At 41.0% G+C, this 15,589-nt stretch overlaps 1 protein-coding gene across 1 annotated transcript in view; it reads left to right on the plus strand.

Annotated features, from left to right (window-relative positions):
• Nucleotides 1-15,589, plus strand: part of MINK1 (misshapen like kinase 1) — a 1,658,622-nt gene that overhangs the window by 1,010,969 nt on the left and 632,064 nt on the right. The window contains exon 19 of the mRNA XM_044077078.1: nucleotides 11,144-11,398. Coding sequence (XP_043933013.1) covers nucleotides 11,144-11,398 — 255 coding nt within the window. The remainder of the gene's footprint in view (nucleotides 1-11,143; nucleotides 11,399-15,589) is intronic.

Genomic DNA, 15,589 nt, shown 5'->3' on the forward strand with positions numbered 1-15,589 from the left:
CTCTGGCTTGTGATTTTTTTGTTAAATTTCTAAAACTTCCTGATTTGTGTACAACACAAAAGTTTCATGATCTACAGGTATGTAATCAACACTCCGCAAGCACCTAAGCTTAGCTTAAAAGTAGTCATTACTGCAGTAAGCATACTGCATATTACAGAGGGTTCATACGCAACCTTTAAATTATTGTCAACAGAGTACTTTACTCATTGCATGCATCACAATACATAGTCTCCCATTTCTACCTCACATTTTATCCATGATGTTTACAAATGTTAAGTGAAATGTAAAAACACTACACAAGTTACTGATTGTGTAACCTCGGTTGTTTATTCTTTGATTATATCTGACAGGTCATGGATGTGTGCATTATTGACTATTTCTAGTTGAGTGTGTTGTCATAAATTCCTAAATCCTTCAGTTTGTTTTATTGGTGTACATTTCCAAATCAGCCTAATGTTTGGACATTCCTTAAAGGATGTGTAAAATCTTCATATTTTAAGAATAACAATTTCCTGAAAAAGGAGTTGAGGATGGATGAAGTTCCTGAAAAATTTTGCAAGCATGTCTCCAGTTAATTCTCAGCAACATTCTGCCTTAATTATGAAGGCTTGGGCTAATCATTTTAAGGTTGATGTAAGGAGTTAGAAGTAGATAATCTACTCTTCGATCTGCGACCCATTAATAGCGGAGCTGATGAGTGGTAGTGTAGTAGAGTCCTGAATCTCCAAAAAAAAATGTACGAGTTATGCAAACATATGTTGAAACTCTATGCAGTGATTTTAAGGCATTATACCTTCTTGACTAGAAGGATGCCCCCACACACCCACTGCTTCTTGTATAATGCTATGACTGTTTATCTTGGAGTAGAGGGGAATGCATTGCAGTGACACAATCTCAGTCTTGGTATAGACTCCCCCCATCTAAATTTACTGGATTTCTATGTAGAGGATCAGTTATGGTTCTCAAAAGGTGATGTGACATCCATGCTTGTTGTTCTCCTTATTTTCATGACTTGTAAAAATTTCAAAAACAGCTTATGAGTAACATTTGTAATGATACCCAAAGCCCTTAGTTTTGAAGATTACCTCAAACTGAACATTTTTTCTGAGAAACATGGAACAGGTGAAGTCTGACTTTACAGAGAGATGCTGTAAGAAACTGTCAGCAAAAAGGAAAGAATGCATTGTTTCCATGCGATCTGATGTCTCTTCTGCCCATCTCAACCAGGGGGTGATCAGATCAGAGACTGACAATCTCCATCTTCAACCCCTGTCAAATGGTGACCTGCATGTTTAAATCTCCCCAGATCTCATTTGATCTTCCAGAGTAGCACATTCTGTACAAAGCATCAGCATCTAAGTTTCTTGACTGTCAGGCAAAGTACAAGGTGCAGGATAATTTGGTTAAATACATCTTAAAGACTCTGGCTGTATGTGGCATACATGTCACTCTCTTGACAGCCAGTTTGACTGCTATTTGATTGGAAGAATTATGCCGAAGTACCTTTAGGCAAAGCATAAAAATTAAACTCTCTCTCTCAAATTGTGTGTGTGGGTGTGTTGTAGGTCGCACAACAGTGGAGAAAAGGGAAAACTCCACTGCCACTGAAATGTGTAACCATAATTTCTTCCATTTATCAACAGCAGAAAAACAGCTGTCAGTACATCAACTTACACCCATGCATTTTAGTCTGCAAAAAATCAAATCTAGTTAAATGAGTGGAAAAAAAATACTTAATTGATCAGGCCACGCCCCAGTGCTTCCCAGTGGAGTGCCAAGCAAAATGTGCTCTATTGCTACTCATAAATCCTAATGTTGAGGTAATATACCAGTGTCTATGTATAGTAAGAAATGGACAGGTGGCCCTTTAGAAGCACTTTTTCCTGTTCAAGGGACCCTGCAGAATTTCATGCTCTTGTGGAGGTTTGACCAGGACCTTTTACAGGAGACTACAGTTCATGCCTTGAATGCAAAAAACTCAGCTGGTGGGTCAGACATAATGCCTGCAGCCCTCAAAGACAAGCTACAGTTTCAAGAAATGTTTTCCAAAAGTTAAGAAAAATTTTCTACAGCATCTATAACGACATTTACAGTAACATAGACTTTTAAGTGCTACTCTTTGGAGTTTTGAAAGATTTTAGCGCTTAAGTTTTTGATGTGTGTTTTGTGGTGTGTTATGTAGATGCAGTTTTTATATTCCATGCATCCCCCCCCCCCCCTTATTGTGGTTGGGAAGGTTTCATTAAGTTACATGATCTCCCTCCAAGATGTCTAAATGTTCTTCGTGTTTCACTGTTGCAGTCATTACATTTGGGTAATCTGCAGGCAGGTTGCCCTCAGTCGGCCTGATTAACAAAGTCTTGGGTCCTGCGTCAGTTGCTGTCCCTTCTTCCATGACGTCAGGTCGTCAGGGATGTAAAACATGCAGCCGACGTCATTACATCGGTCTTTCTTGCCGTGCGGTGCCCGAAGCAAAAGCAGTTTGCAAGTACCGGTCAGCCGACTCCTGAAATTTTCGTTTTCGAGTTTCAGAACCGAAGTCTTCAACTAAAAGCTAAGTACCCCATTGGGGAAACTTTTTCTTGCTCCTTACTGATGTCAGTTTGTTTGTGTCTTTCGGCTTTTCCTGGTTAGGGGCCGCCACAGCGGAACTCTGGTCCGCTAATGATTGGTAGTTGATTTTTACGTGCCGAGTTACCAGCCCTGATACACAACCTTCAACGAAGGTACGCCCATTCACGCATGTCTCCACGCAGAAGATGCTCTAGCTGTGAATCGAACCGGACAGCGTCTTACTGTGAGGCGACAACGCTACCGCAGCACCACCACCGCAAAGTCAGTAAAAGTTAATTGCATTACTTGTGGGAAGCAAATACCTCATAAGGATTTTCATTTGTACTGTATTCCTTGCTTAGACCCTGACCACGACGTACCTTGCTGTCAGTTTTCTGCTTTATTTAATCAGTGCACTGTCCATCGTTTGTATATTTTGCTTCTAAATATTTCGGTTCTCGGTTTAATTATCCAGAAATGATGTTGGTTAGCCATCTGACTACAGGAATACCAAAAAAACGCAAAGAAAAAGAGAGAGACCATTGAGGTCCAAAACTGCCGATGATGCTTCTCCTAAACCAGTCGCCAATTCGCCGGTACTCAGGCGCTTTCGCAGCCCCTGATACCCGCTACTTCTGATTCGCAGGCCTCTACTGAGACCCATTCGGAGTCCGGTATGCCGCGAGATGCTTCAATTATGGAACCCAAGTATGTCTCTACCTTGGATGGGTCTGGAGCCGCTGTGCAGGCACCGGCTTCTGAGGATGTACTCAGGCCTACAGATTTGTATATTAAACAGACACCACCTTCAATATTAAGGTCAAAATCTCGATCTATGTCTAAAAAACCGACACCAAGGCCACACGTTCAGGCCCCTATGCCTAAAAAACAAATGATCAAAATGGCTGAAGATTTAATTACTCTTATCAGGGGTAGTCAACCCCCCGCCTTCTAAGAGGCCTAGGGCTGAACTTGACTATGAATCTTCTGTACAGGACTCTGTTTCTTCTGACTCTTCTAATGAACAGGATTTGTCCATACCTACTTATGAGGACTCTGATGCAGAGAGGATTCCATTCCTTCTGCTTCTCCCCAGTGGATTTTTCTTTTGGGGAAACTTTACATACCTTAAGGGAGCATTTCCACTGGGGAAAGTCAGGATTTTTCTGAATCCAAAAAGAGGTTTAGGGATTTCCTTCTTCCTCAGCATAGGCCTTTGGCTATACCTCCTGTACTAGAAATTGTTGATGTGTTTTCAGAATCCAGTATGGCACCTGATTCCCTGCCTCTGGCCCCCTTGTAAGCCAGACAGATTTTACAGGTTTCCTGACACCCACAAATTCCTTTTCAAAAATCCTGTTGCAGACCTTGAAACAATTTCTCAGCGGCCCAAGGGCATTAAGGCTTCTACTGCTAAAAATTCTACCCCTTCTGATAGAGACTCCAGGGCGCTGGATAGATGGGGTAAAAAGGTTTATACTTCTGCAACCCTGGCAATCAGGGCTTTAAACTGTCAATTCCATATGCTAAAATATCAACAGCATATCATGGTATTGCTTAAACAGAAAATTATGTTGATTTCTGATTGTGTGGAAAATAAGGATTTACAGGATTTACTGCATTCAGTTGAACAAGTTGGAAAACTTACTTTGCAATGTGGTTTTGATTCTTTGGGGGCGTCTTGCAGGGCTGCTGTTACTGGGTCTGTGCTTAGAAGGCGTGCTTGGCTTAAGGAGCAATCTCTGCCTGATCATGTTAAAGCAAAATTGTTGGATGCTCCTTTGCAGCAGGACCGTCTATTTGACAATAAGGCTGAAGAAGTTCTAAAAAAGATGGAGGATAAAGCTAAATCTATGCAAACTGTGAAAGATTTCTTACAAGTACAACCTCCGAGATTTAGTAGGCACTGGCCTACTAAGAACTGGTCCTTTCCAGTTCCTTCCAGAGCCACTCAAGCCAAACCCGGACATTCCAAAAACGCCAGGTTTCAGTCCCAAGGGACTTTCAGAGCTAAGCAATGGGGTGCCTCCGCTTCCAAATCTGGAAATAACAAGACACCTCCCTATGGTAAACAGTCTCCATGACTTCCTTTTAAAATTACCAAGCACTTGCCTCTTAGCAGCCCCTTTGGGGGAAAATTTGGCTCTTAATGCAAAAAAATAGCAACCTATAACCCAGGACAAATGGGTTTTAAATATAGTATCCCAGGGAAACAGATGTCATTTCCACTTGTTACCAACTCCAAACGGATGGCCAGACCTGCCCCCAAATCAGTGGGCAGAGGCTCAGAAACAAGTACTTTCCCTCCTAAACATGGGGGCAATTTAACTAGTACCAGAAGAGGAAAAGGGATAAGGTTTCTATTCCAAACTTTTCCTGGTACCCAGAAAAGACAGTTCATGGCGTCCAATTCTGGACCCTGTCTACTTTGAACACATTTCTGGACATTCCAAAATTCAAGATGCTGACTCTTCACCAGTTACTTCCTATGCTAGGCAAAGATGCCTGGTTGGCAACTCTAGATTTAAGAGGCTTACCTACATATCCCAGTCAGGGAATCTTGCAGAAGATACCTCCGCTTCAATGCAGGCTACTTGCATTATCAGTTCTCTGCACTGCCCTTTGGCTTATCTACTGCGCCCAGGGTATTTACAAAGTGCCTGGCTCCAGTAATTGCATTTTGCAGGCAAAGAAATATTCGCATATATCCATACCTGGACGATTGTCTAATTCAGGCAGAAAACAAGGCCATTTTTCTAAAACATCTGGCATTTGTAAAAAAGTTTCTAACGTGTCTAGGGCACACCATAAACGAAAATAAATCACAACTGTACCCTCTCAAAAAATTACATTTCTGGGTGTAAGCTTGAATACAACTGCCCAGATGGCTTTCCTTACGCCAGAAAAACAACTTCATTTGGTGACTTTTTAAACAGGTGGCCACAAAAACCCTGCTTATCTGCAAGACAAATACTGCAAGCCTTTGAGGTTCATGGCCTCCTGCATTCTTCTAATTCCATATGCAAGACTGCATATGAGGAAACTTCAGTGGTACTTAAAAAGTTTATGGAGACAACATTGTCACAGCCTGGAAACAATGATTCCTATCATTCCTTGCCTGCAACTAGAGTTCCTGTGGTGGGCAGAGGCCTGCCACCAAAACAAGGGACTGCCATTCACACCACCCCCTGCCACCCAAACCCTAACTAAAGATGCATCAGACTGTGCATGGGGGGCTCGTCTGACAGGGAAGTGCATTCAGGGCAAACTGAGTCCAAATCAAAAGCACCTTCATATCAGATAAAAAGAAATGCTAGCTGTACAGAATGCTCTGACAGCCTTCAAGGACTACCTTCATCCAGGACAACTAATGGTAAAGTCGGACAACACCACAGTTATGTGGTACATAAACAAGCAGGGGGGGTACACATTCCTACCCCGTCTGCAGACTAGCCATGGCATTGTGGAACATGGCCTTGAGCTATCAAGTACAACTATAAGCTCAATTCCTGCCAGGAAAGCTGAATATTTTGGCAGATGAACTAAGCAGAAATCTCATAGACCCACACAAATAGAAACTGGAACCATGGATTTTCAACATGATGACACGCAAATAGGGGAGCCCAGACACAGATCTTTTTGCCTAACCTCAAATCTACCAGTTGGACAAATTTTGCACAAGAACTCCTCACAAAACAGCCTGGAAAGTGGATGCTCTGTCCTTCAGCTGGGAAAACGTATCACTCTATGCCTTTTCCCCCTCTGCTTCTGCTCTCTAAAGTTCTACTAAAAGTCAAACAGGACAAACCAAAAATGATTTTGATTGCTCCAGACTGGCCTCGCCAGCACTGGTACCCACTCCTACACTGTCTGTTACACATTTCTCCATGGTACCTGCCTCAGACACCTTCCTTACTGTCTCAGCAGAACAACCAAATTTTGCACCCTCTGCTCCAAACATTGAATCTTGCAGCTTGGCTAATCACTTAAATTCCCCCTTAGCATCCCTCAGCAAACCTGTGATGGATGTCATTTTTAGGTGGGAAGACCTAGTACTAGAAAATCGTATGCTGACAAATGGAAAAGATTCTGTGCCTGGAACCAATCTCAAGGCATAAGCACAGCAGTGCCCAATTTACCTCAGATTTTGCAATACTTGACTGAGATGCTTCACAAGGGCCTGTCTCTTTCTTCCATAAAAATCTATGCCTCAGCCATTTCAGCTCATTACAACACAACCCCCCCTCCCCCTTCTCTCATCCTCTGCTAAAGCAGTATCTCAGAGGGGCCAAAAACTTGAGACCACCCAGGAGTGTTCCAACCCCTGCCTGGGACCTTAACTTTGTATTGGAGAAACTCACTCTCCCTCCTTTTGAGCCAGCTGCTACTGCAGACTTAAAATTCCTTTCCTGGAAGACAGCCTTCCTTTTAGCAATCACTTCAGCTAGAAGGATTTCTGAATTACAGGCCCTTATGGCAGTGGAGCCTTTCATCATCTTTCATGCGGACAGGGTGTCACTCAAGACCAACCCATCCTTCATGCCCAAGGTGGTATCCAGAGTGGCTCTTAATCAGTCCATTCATTTGCCAACTTTCTTTCCCAATCTACAGAACAAGGGGGAGTGGATTCTGCATTCATTGGATGTACACGGCCAACTTGGATTTTACCTGGACAGGACTAAATCTCGAAGAAAAACTGAACTGCTGGTAGCATTTGCTGCAGGGGCAGAGGGAAGGGCTATTTCAAAGCAAACCATTTCCAAATGGATAAGCCATTGTATTAATTTCTGCTATAAGCACCATGGAATCCCCCAGGGGATCAGATCCCATTCCACCAGGGCTCCATCTACTTCGACAGCCTTTCTCAGAGGTGTTTCTATCAGGGATATTCTAGAAGCTGGTACCTGGAGTTCAGTTCATACTTTCACCAAGCATTATCTTTTACCAATTTTCTCTAAATCCAGAGCTGGCTTTGCCACTGCTGTTTTGCAGGGCCTTATAGCCAGTCTTAATGCTGTATAAATCCATCCTCCCAACCATAGCTTTGGGAATCTGCCCAAATGTAATGACTGCAACAGTGAAACACGAAGAACATAGTACAGTTGTGTACACTTACCATAAATGTAGATGTTTGAGTGTATTCACTTTTGCAGTCCTGGTTACTCTCCCTCCAGCCCCTTTTTTTTCTCTTACTATGCCTCTACTTTCTTTTACTACACTTAAAAGCCTTTTTGGTGTATTTGCTTTTGTTTGGAGGTATATTTTTGTGTTTTTAATTATTTATATACATTTTGCACCCCATTTGGGTGGCACCTCATATCTGGGGCAAGAAAAACTGATGTAATGGCGTCAGCTGCATGTTTTATACCCCTGACGACCCGACGTCATGGAAGAAGGAACAGCAACCGACACAGGACCCAAGACTTTGTTAATCAGGCCGTCTGAGGGCAACCTGCCAGCAGATTACCCAAATGTAATGACTGCAACAGTGAATACACTCTAACATGTACATTTATGGTAAGTGTACGCAACTGTATTTTTTCTTCCAGTGCGCTCTCCCTTTAACCATCTAATTTAACTCCATCCTATATTATGAAAAAGTCTAATCAGTTACTTGTAAAAACAAGTCTAAAAGAAGTTTAACAGGTGAACTCACACTTGTGGCATAAATTCTCCTATGATCGAACTGTATAATTTCCACTTTCTTGTAACTGTATAAAAATACTTTGTTCTGTTGTATGCTGTTTTGTGTGTGCTACTTCAGTCTTGAATAGTTTTGTAACTTGTGTCCAGTTTCAAAATGTACAAATGAATAATCTGTGCTAATATATGTCTGTGGGTATCAAACTGCATCATCCAGTGTTTTATTTGTGCAGATTTTGTGGTAGTTGATAGTCATGGCTTAGTGTAAATGAGATTCTACAAAGCTATGTAAAAATGTATCATTTTATACAATCCACTTATGTTGGTTGGTTATTAGGCCTTTGTCATGGCTGAAAATAATCATTGGAGGAGTCCACTCACGTAGTAGTCAAAGTAAATGAATAAAAATAGGTATCAACCAAAAGCACTTAACTGTAGAAAAGCCCATAATGCCAGTTTGGGTTACAAATTATGTAAAATGTATAATAACTTAAACTGAAAGATTAGTACTTGGTAAAAGAAAAAATGTCCAGATTGGTCATTCAGGCACATGACATGGCTTTAGTTCCACCACTCGTTTGTTTTGCCATTAAATAAACAGTGAAGCAAAAAAAAAATATTTCCTTCACTGTCTGTGGAATGCAAGTCTAAATCTGCTGATTTCCTATTGTATTGTCATTGTGAAAAAGCTGCTGTAACACATCTTTGTGTAGAAAATCTGCTTTTGTTGTAGAACTGAATCGGTTTACTTTGGGGTGAGGTGATGGGAAGATGTTCGTGTTTCACTGTTGCAGTCCTGACTGCTTTGAAAGCAGTTGGCTGCCCTGACTACTAGAGAAAAAAAATCTCCATCTTCCATTGGTTGGCGGATGCCCTGACCGACTTCGCTATGCTTGGGTATAAAAGGGAAGCAGCTGACGTCTTGCTGTCTGAGCTCAAAGCAGTGTTTGTGTCGGTAGGTCTGCACCAGAAGGAAGTCATCTGAAAGTTAAGTACCCCATTGGGGAAGTCTCTCTTTCTTCGTTTGACTCATGTCAGATAAGGTTAATAATCATCTCCATTGTGGTAAGCAGATTCCACATGGAGACTTCCATTCCCTTTGTGTCAGTTGTTTAGGCCTGGATCACAACATACCTAACTGCTGTTTCTGTGAGCACTTAAATTCTAGGACTATTAGGCGTAAAGCTGAGATCTTAGCTAGGCTGCTTAGTCTCGCATCTTGTTCCAGTGTCCGATGGCATCCACCAGTTGTTCCAAGGTTGAGCTCCCTAAGCACAAAGAAATACGACCATGTAGAATGGAAGTCTAAATCTGCTCATTTCCCATTGTATTATGGTAATGGAAGGCTGCTGTAACACATCTCTGCATAGAAAATTTGCTTTTGATACAGAATTGTATCCGTTTACTTTGGGGTAGGGGTGAGGTGATAGGAAGTTCAGTATACCCCAGCAGAAATCCAGTTCCAGGTAACTGGACACAGTGGAATGAGTTTTGAAAGCTAAAGGGTGGTGTGTGATGGACGCTTTCCCTACGTAGAATATGATGATGCATGAAACTGGTCTTGCAGAGAGTTGTAAAGTACAAAAATGACAAGAAAATTCACTGCGATTCTCAAGGGATGTGCAGTGAGAGGAAATAAGTGCTGGCTATACCAATATTTTTCTTCCACGAGAAAGTCTTAGCTGGGTCTTATGAAGCTTTCTCTGCTATTAAAATTGTAGTGGGTAGTTATCCCGTCTTACCTTTTGAAGAATCTGAGTAGAAGCACCTTGACTTTTCAGGACATTATTACATGAGCACCAGTGAATTTTCCAAATAGCACATGTGTTTCAGTTGACTGCTTAAATTCCCAATCCACCAGCATGTGGTGGTTTTAATGAGCCATTTTTTTTTTTTGGTACATTCAATGTTTGAAATGGAAAAGATTTTCCTGATCAGTCTTTGTCAAGTGGCTTGGGCTTCTTATGTTGCTAATTCCTTTATTGTTGGATAGTTCTTTGGTTGGTGGATTATCTGCCTTCATTTCTTACCCATATATTTGTCTCCCATCTGTATTTTTGATAGCAACAAGGTGTATGTGGCTGTAAGTGTAGTATGCCCCAATAGAGCTTTTGGAAATTTCTTGGCCTTTACTTATTTCTCTGCTTTTTACTGGTAAATTCTACCTAGCTTAAGAACAGTTTATCAGGCAATGATTAATTGACTTGTAACACCACGTGAGGGATACAAAGGCCCATTCTTCTGTTTTCACTGTCCCGCTATGCCACTGCTTGAGGAGAACAGTGTTGCAGCGGCCAGTATCATATTCGGGTATGGTAATTGTGGACGATGGTGCAGGTTAAGCTGATAAGGTAAGTAGCATTCATTTCTGCTGTTGCAGGTATTACAATGATGTATGCTTATCAATCCTGGCTGTCCTGTTTTTGATGCCAGTCATTAGAGCTTGCACCCTCATTACATGTGTCATTAACAGCTGCTGTACTTTTCTTTCAGGTCATCCTGCACTGCTTTGCTTATGTGCCATTGATGCTAAATATAGTAAGCTTGCAAGCAGAATTATGCCCCTATACATTTTCTGTTTTGCCTAGTAGCCAAGGCTGTTTTCCTAATTATGCATGAGGAGTATACACCTAAATAGTTCAGATACTATGATTTTCCATGAGTGAGCAGTGGCCTAAATAGGGAGATTTGAGGAGGAATATTTTGAAGGGTTATTGTATTGCATTTTATTCATGCATTGTTAGTTTAGGGAAAGTTATGCAAGGAAAAGGGTTTCCGATTTTAAAAACAAGTTTTGAGCAGCCTCATCTTATTTCTCACTGCATAATTTGTTGTGGTGTGTTCAGAGTATTTTATATGGTTTAAAAATATAATCAAACTTGTTTGAACAAGAATTTGAGGCTTCTAGTGCTTGCTCATCACTAATTTTATCTATAAATTCCCACAGTGTCAGGTTGCCCAACTCGTCCCTTTGAAGCCGTATGCTGCCCCAGTGCCAAGGTCACAGTCCCTGCAAGATCAGCCAACTAGGAACCTTGGTGCATTCCCAGTTCATGAGCCTGTGCCAACAGCGCCTCGAGGGGAAATGGTACGCCAGAACTCGGACCCCACCTCCGAGACTCCAGTGCCGCCTCCCCGTACTGGAAACAAAGATGAGAGAGGACCCTGGGTCAGAATGAATGAGGCGGACGTTCCACCCAAGGTAATGGGATGCAGGATGAAAGAAAGTTTCTGTTGACCTAAACTGGGTCATAATTGTATTTGTTTTTGTTTTGCTTGTTTTTTTATACTGCAAAACAGCAATAATGAAAAGGATAGTTTTATATATTTAGAGTGCAGCTCGCAGAAGCAGTCATTGAAGTGTTTTGAAGGGTGTCTGGTAATGATTGTACATTCACTGTTGTGATATCCCATGAGCTTGATTAGTTATAAAAGAAAAACAGTAGTGTACCAGAGAAGATGGTGGAGTCGAGCTTTCCTGCACTTTGTGATGATTATGTATGTCCTCCACTTATGTGCAGTGAAATGCTTAAGCTCCATGAACCCCAGATATGTGGCTTGGATAGCAAGACACACACAAACTGCTTTTTTGGGTTGTTGCATAGTCTGAAAGCTATAGTCAGTTTTTTTAATTAGGACAGGACATTTATTTTTGCATTTCTTCAATCTGAGTTTGGGAGGGTGCGATTTTGAGTTTTGGTGACCTTTTCTTGCATTGTCTTTGTGGTCTTGTTTTGTTTTATATCCCCCCACCCCCAATTTTAGAAACTGACCTTCAGGAGTACAGTAATTCAGCAGAGGCTATCTTATGTAATTATGCAGACCCTCACTAGAGATGGGTTGTGGTGTACCGCTCAGACCAGCGTCTCCCACATTCCTATCCCCACTTTCATTTAGGGAACTGCCGAAGTAGTGCTGTCCCAGTCATTTTTGGTAGGAGAAGCAGTGTCATGGTACCTTCTGATGAACTATTTTGATGAATCAATCTATTTGTGTCTAATGCCAGAAGACAAGCATCTTACCTTTATATCAGTCGGCCAGCTGCTTCACTTACAACAGTTACAGGATTTGACTGTACAAAACCCTTGATGCAGTAATGTAGGTACCATAAAATATTAAGAATAAAATCCACTTGGATATTTTTCAAAAACCTTATTAGTACATTTTAATTGGAGATTTGGAGTGAGAGCCCATTTGTAAAATTTAGTTTTCTTTTTTAAATCAGGATTTAGTAATTCTGAACTTTTCATTTTTTTTGTTGCTTGATTTTAGTTTTTCACTTTTGTCATTCTGACAAAATCCATTATGTCCTTGTAGACCCTTGATAACAGACCACTCCCTATGTCATGGTTGCATCAGCATAAACACATAGCTAAGCAAGATTTGGTTGGTCAGCTTGAATAAAGTATAACATAAACAAAAAGTAAAGTGTAGGTATGCACCTGTTTTGAAACCATCTCTGGCCTTGGATTTAATTTAGCTAATGTAAGCATAAAAAAGGAGAAAAATCTACAGCATCAATGTGCAGTTTGCAAGTAAATCTTTGGGTTTTATTTAATTCTTTTTTAAAGTGAAGTATAATCTGTTGACCTTCATTCTTGGTTAAGTTGTACATTGGAAGAAAACTAAACAAACTTTACAAAGAAATGAAGCTATTTAGTGTAGCTCAAGGTAGTTTGTTGAAGAAAATTGCAATCTGCTTATACCTGCCTTGTGTTGCATTTTTTTTTTCTTTTGCAAGTCTGTAGTTGAAAGTTGTGGACACAGCAAGATCTCTTCCCTTCTAGGAGGGAAGCCAGGATTTGCTATCATATGGCAACATGCTTCATATAGCTTACCCCCTCCAGCAACCATCACTGACTCCCATGTGCACTGCCTTCTGCTATTCCCACCATTACATTGCATTGCAGTTGCAGCACCTCTGTTCACTTGCCACAGAACCTTTCTATAGCAACGTGTCTGAAAGTTTACTTTTGTGGTAGGAATTTAATTTTCTTTGTAGTGTAATATCCTTCCATTTATGTGATTTCTTTTCTTGCAGGAAACCGTGCTACACAGAGTGTGTTTGTTGGACTTTTTAGGCATTCATGTTAACATTTCTACAGTTTGTGTTTTGTAGATAACTGTACGCTCGAATATTGCAGACAAATCTGGATAAACAGTTTTGTCACTCAGAGGAGAACACAAAACTCTTACAGAATGATGCAGATTGTCTGTCATGTTGTGCACACTTTTAACAATGCTGTCTAGTTGTACTGGGTTCTCCTGAGTGGTTGTTGAGTCACCATTGTTATTCCCTTGTCCCATAAAATGAATGTGTTTACTTGACATTGGAAGGGTCATACACTGTGTAGTGTTACTTGATGCACGTTAGGCATGTGCCAGAATGTTTATCAAGCAGTCATGAATGACTGAGTTTATTGCTTGCGAATGCTTGTGAGACCGTGATCAGGCTTAACTGCGAAGCTTTTTCTACTTTATGGTGCATATGATTCTAACTCCATCCATTGACGGTCCTTCTCACTAAATTGATGGAATGGCCATTTGACCAAACTTACTGTAACTTGCAGGACCATTACTCTTTTAGACCCAGGTATTTTTGATATTTGAAGTCAGATGTGTGTTTTCCCTCATGATTGAAGTCACTTTTACTTGGCTTCATAGGTAAGTACTAGGCTAGCTGCCCCTGTGTGCCATTTTAAGCTTAGCCAGTTTCCCTTTTTGTGCTCAACATAGCCTATCCCATTTGGTTATAGATTGGCCTTACCCATCCCATGAGAATAACTGGGATCGTACCATAGATAATTTGAGGACTTATGCATGGGATAAAGCATTTAAGAGCTGCCTCTGCCAACTAGTAGTATGGGGCCAGGTCTGGGTTGTTTTCTATTTTCCATTCATAGATCTAAGTTGCTGTTGAAAATGGGCAGGGATGAGCATAGTTTTATGTGATTAGGAAGCCTATTCAACAGCAGAGGTATCCTGTACAAAATATGCCTCTCTCTCCAAACTGCTCTGATTTTTCAGAAGAGATTTAGATTCCTAGACCAGTATTTCTGATGCCATTTGAACTGCTGATGTACAGCATATCCATCAGTAATGGTCGGAGGATGCCTTGTATGCCAGACACAGACACTTTTTACCAGTCTGTAGGAAACATTAAAGTAATAGGACTTTGCGTCAATCCATGTAGGACATGTTCTTTAGGCTTTTGTATCCTTTTAGTAAAGTTATTTCTGAGCATTTCAGTTGCTTGTATTTGGACAGATGCATGCCAAAGGGGGCATTATATTCAGTGACTGCCAGAATGAGGGCTGACTAAAGTTGGGACAGTGACATCCCTAGATCTAGACACAATCCATTTGTTTGTAAGCTGTGCAATGTAGAGGACTTTCTTACAGCAGTAGACGCATGTTGACCAAAAGTTAAGTCACTATCCTCAAGTTCCCAAATCCTGAACAAATGGGTCAACTCTTGAGGATGCATTGTCAGTGTGGTAGTTTTCTGGGGTAGATGAGTTTCCAAAGGATGCAATGACACATTTTTTTGGCATTTAGTTTCAGAGCTTGATTGGCACCACTTATTTGAGACAAAACTTACTGCAGAATGGCTAAGTCTTTTGGAGATTCAGTGACTGCTTTTAGCTTGCAGTTCTCTGGAAACTTAGAATGCTTTGGTGTTGGCTTTTACTTAATTAAAAACAGGAGAGGTCTCAGCACAGTACCCTGGGGAACTGCTGGTGACTGAGCTCTCTCTCTTTTTTATTTTTTTTATTTTCATTATCTGCATCCTATCTGTGATATAGTTGACAATCCAACAGGTTCTGTATTTTGAGTAGTTGTCAGCCAAGTAGTATACAATTGATTGTGTTGTCGTTTCTATCTGGATTCAGTCTGTGGGTTATTGGATCTGAGACTGACCATATCTCAGACTTTTGCTGGCCAAACTCTCTGCCTCTGTTCATAATGTGTCGCTCAAATTGACGAATCCCATATCTAGTCTGCTGCCATTCACGGACAGCGCCTACTGTCATTTCTCTGCTGGAATGTGTCCTTTTTGACTTTTTATTGAGTGCTTATTGCTCTTTGTTCTGTACCTTTTTTTTTTTTACTGTTTAGGTTTAGGATATAGGTAGTGTAGGTTTAGCATAGTGTACAAGCTTATCCCATCTAGTGTATTTGTAGTGTTTTTAGCGTTTTGAGTTGTAGATTATTGTTAGTGGCTGTTTCTATAGTAGTAGTTAGTGTACTGTTGTGTTTTAGGAGTTTACTTGTTTTGTGTCTTTAGGTTTTTGTCATGGATCCAAAAGGGTTCAAAAAGTGAATGGAATGTTGGTACAAGTTAATGCATTTATCATGGGCATCCTGAGAAATTTACTGCCTGGGGGCTGTCC

This window comes from Protopterus annectens, chromosome 7.part0 (genome assembly GCF_019279795.1).
Source record: "Protopterus annectens isolate FY-2018-M chromosome 7.part0, PAN1.0, whole genome shotgun sequence".
Taxonomy (NCBI): Eukaryota; Metazoa; Chordata; order Ceratodontiformes; family Protopteridae; genus Protopterus; species Protopterus annectens.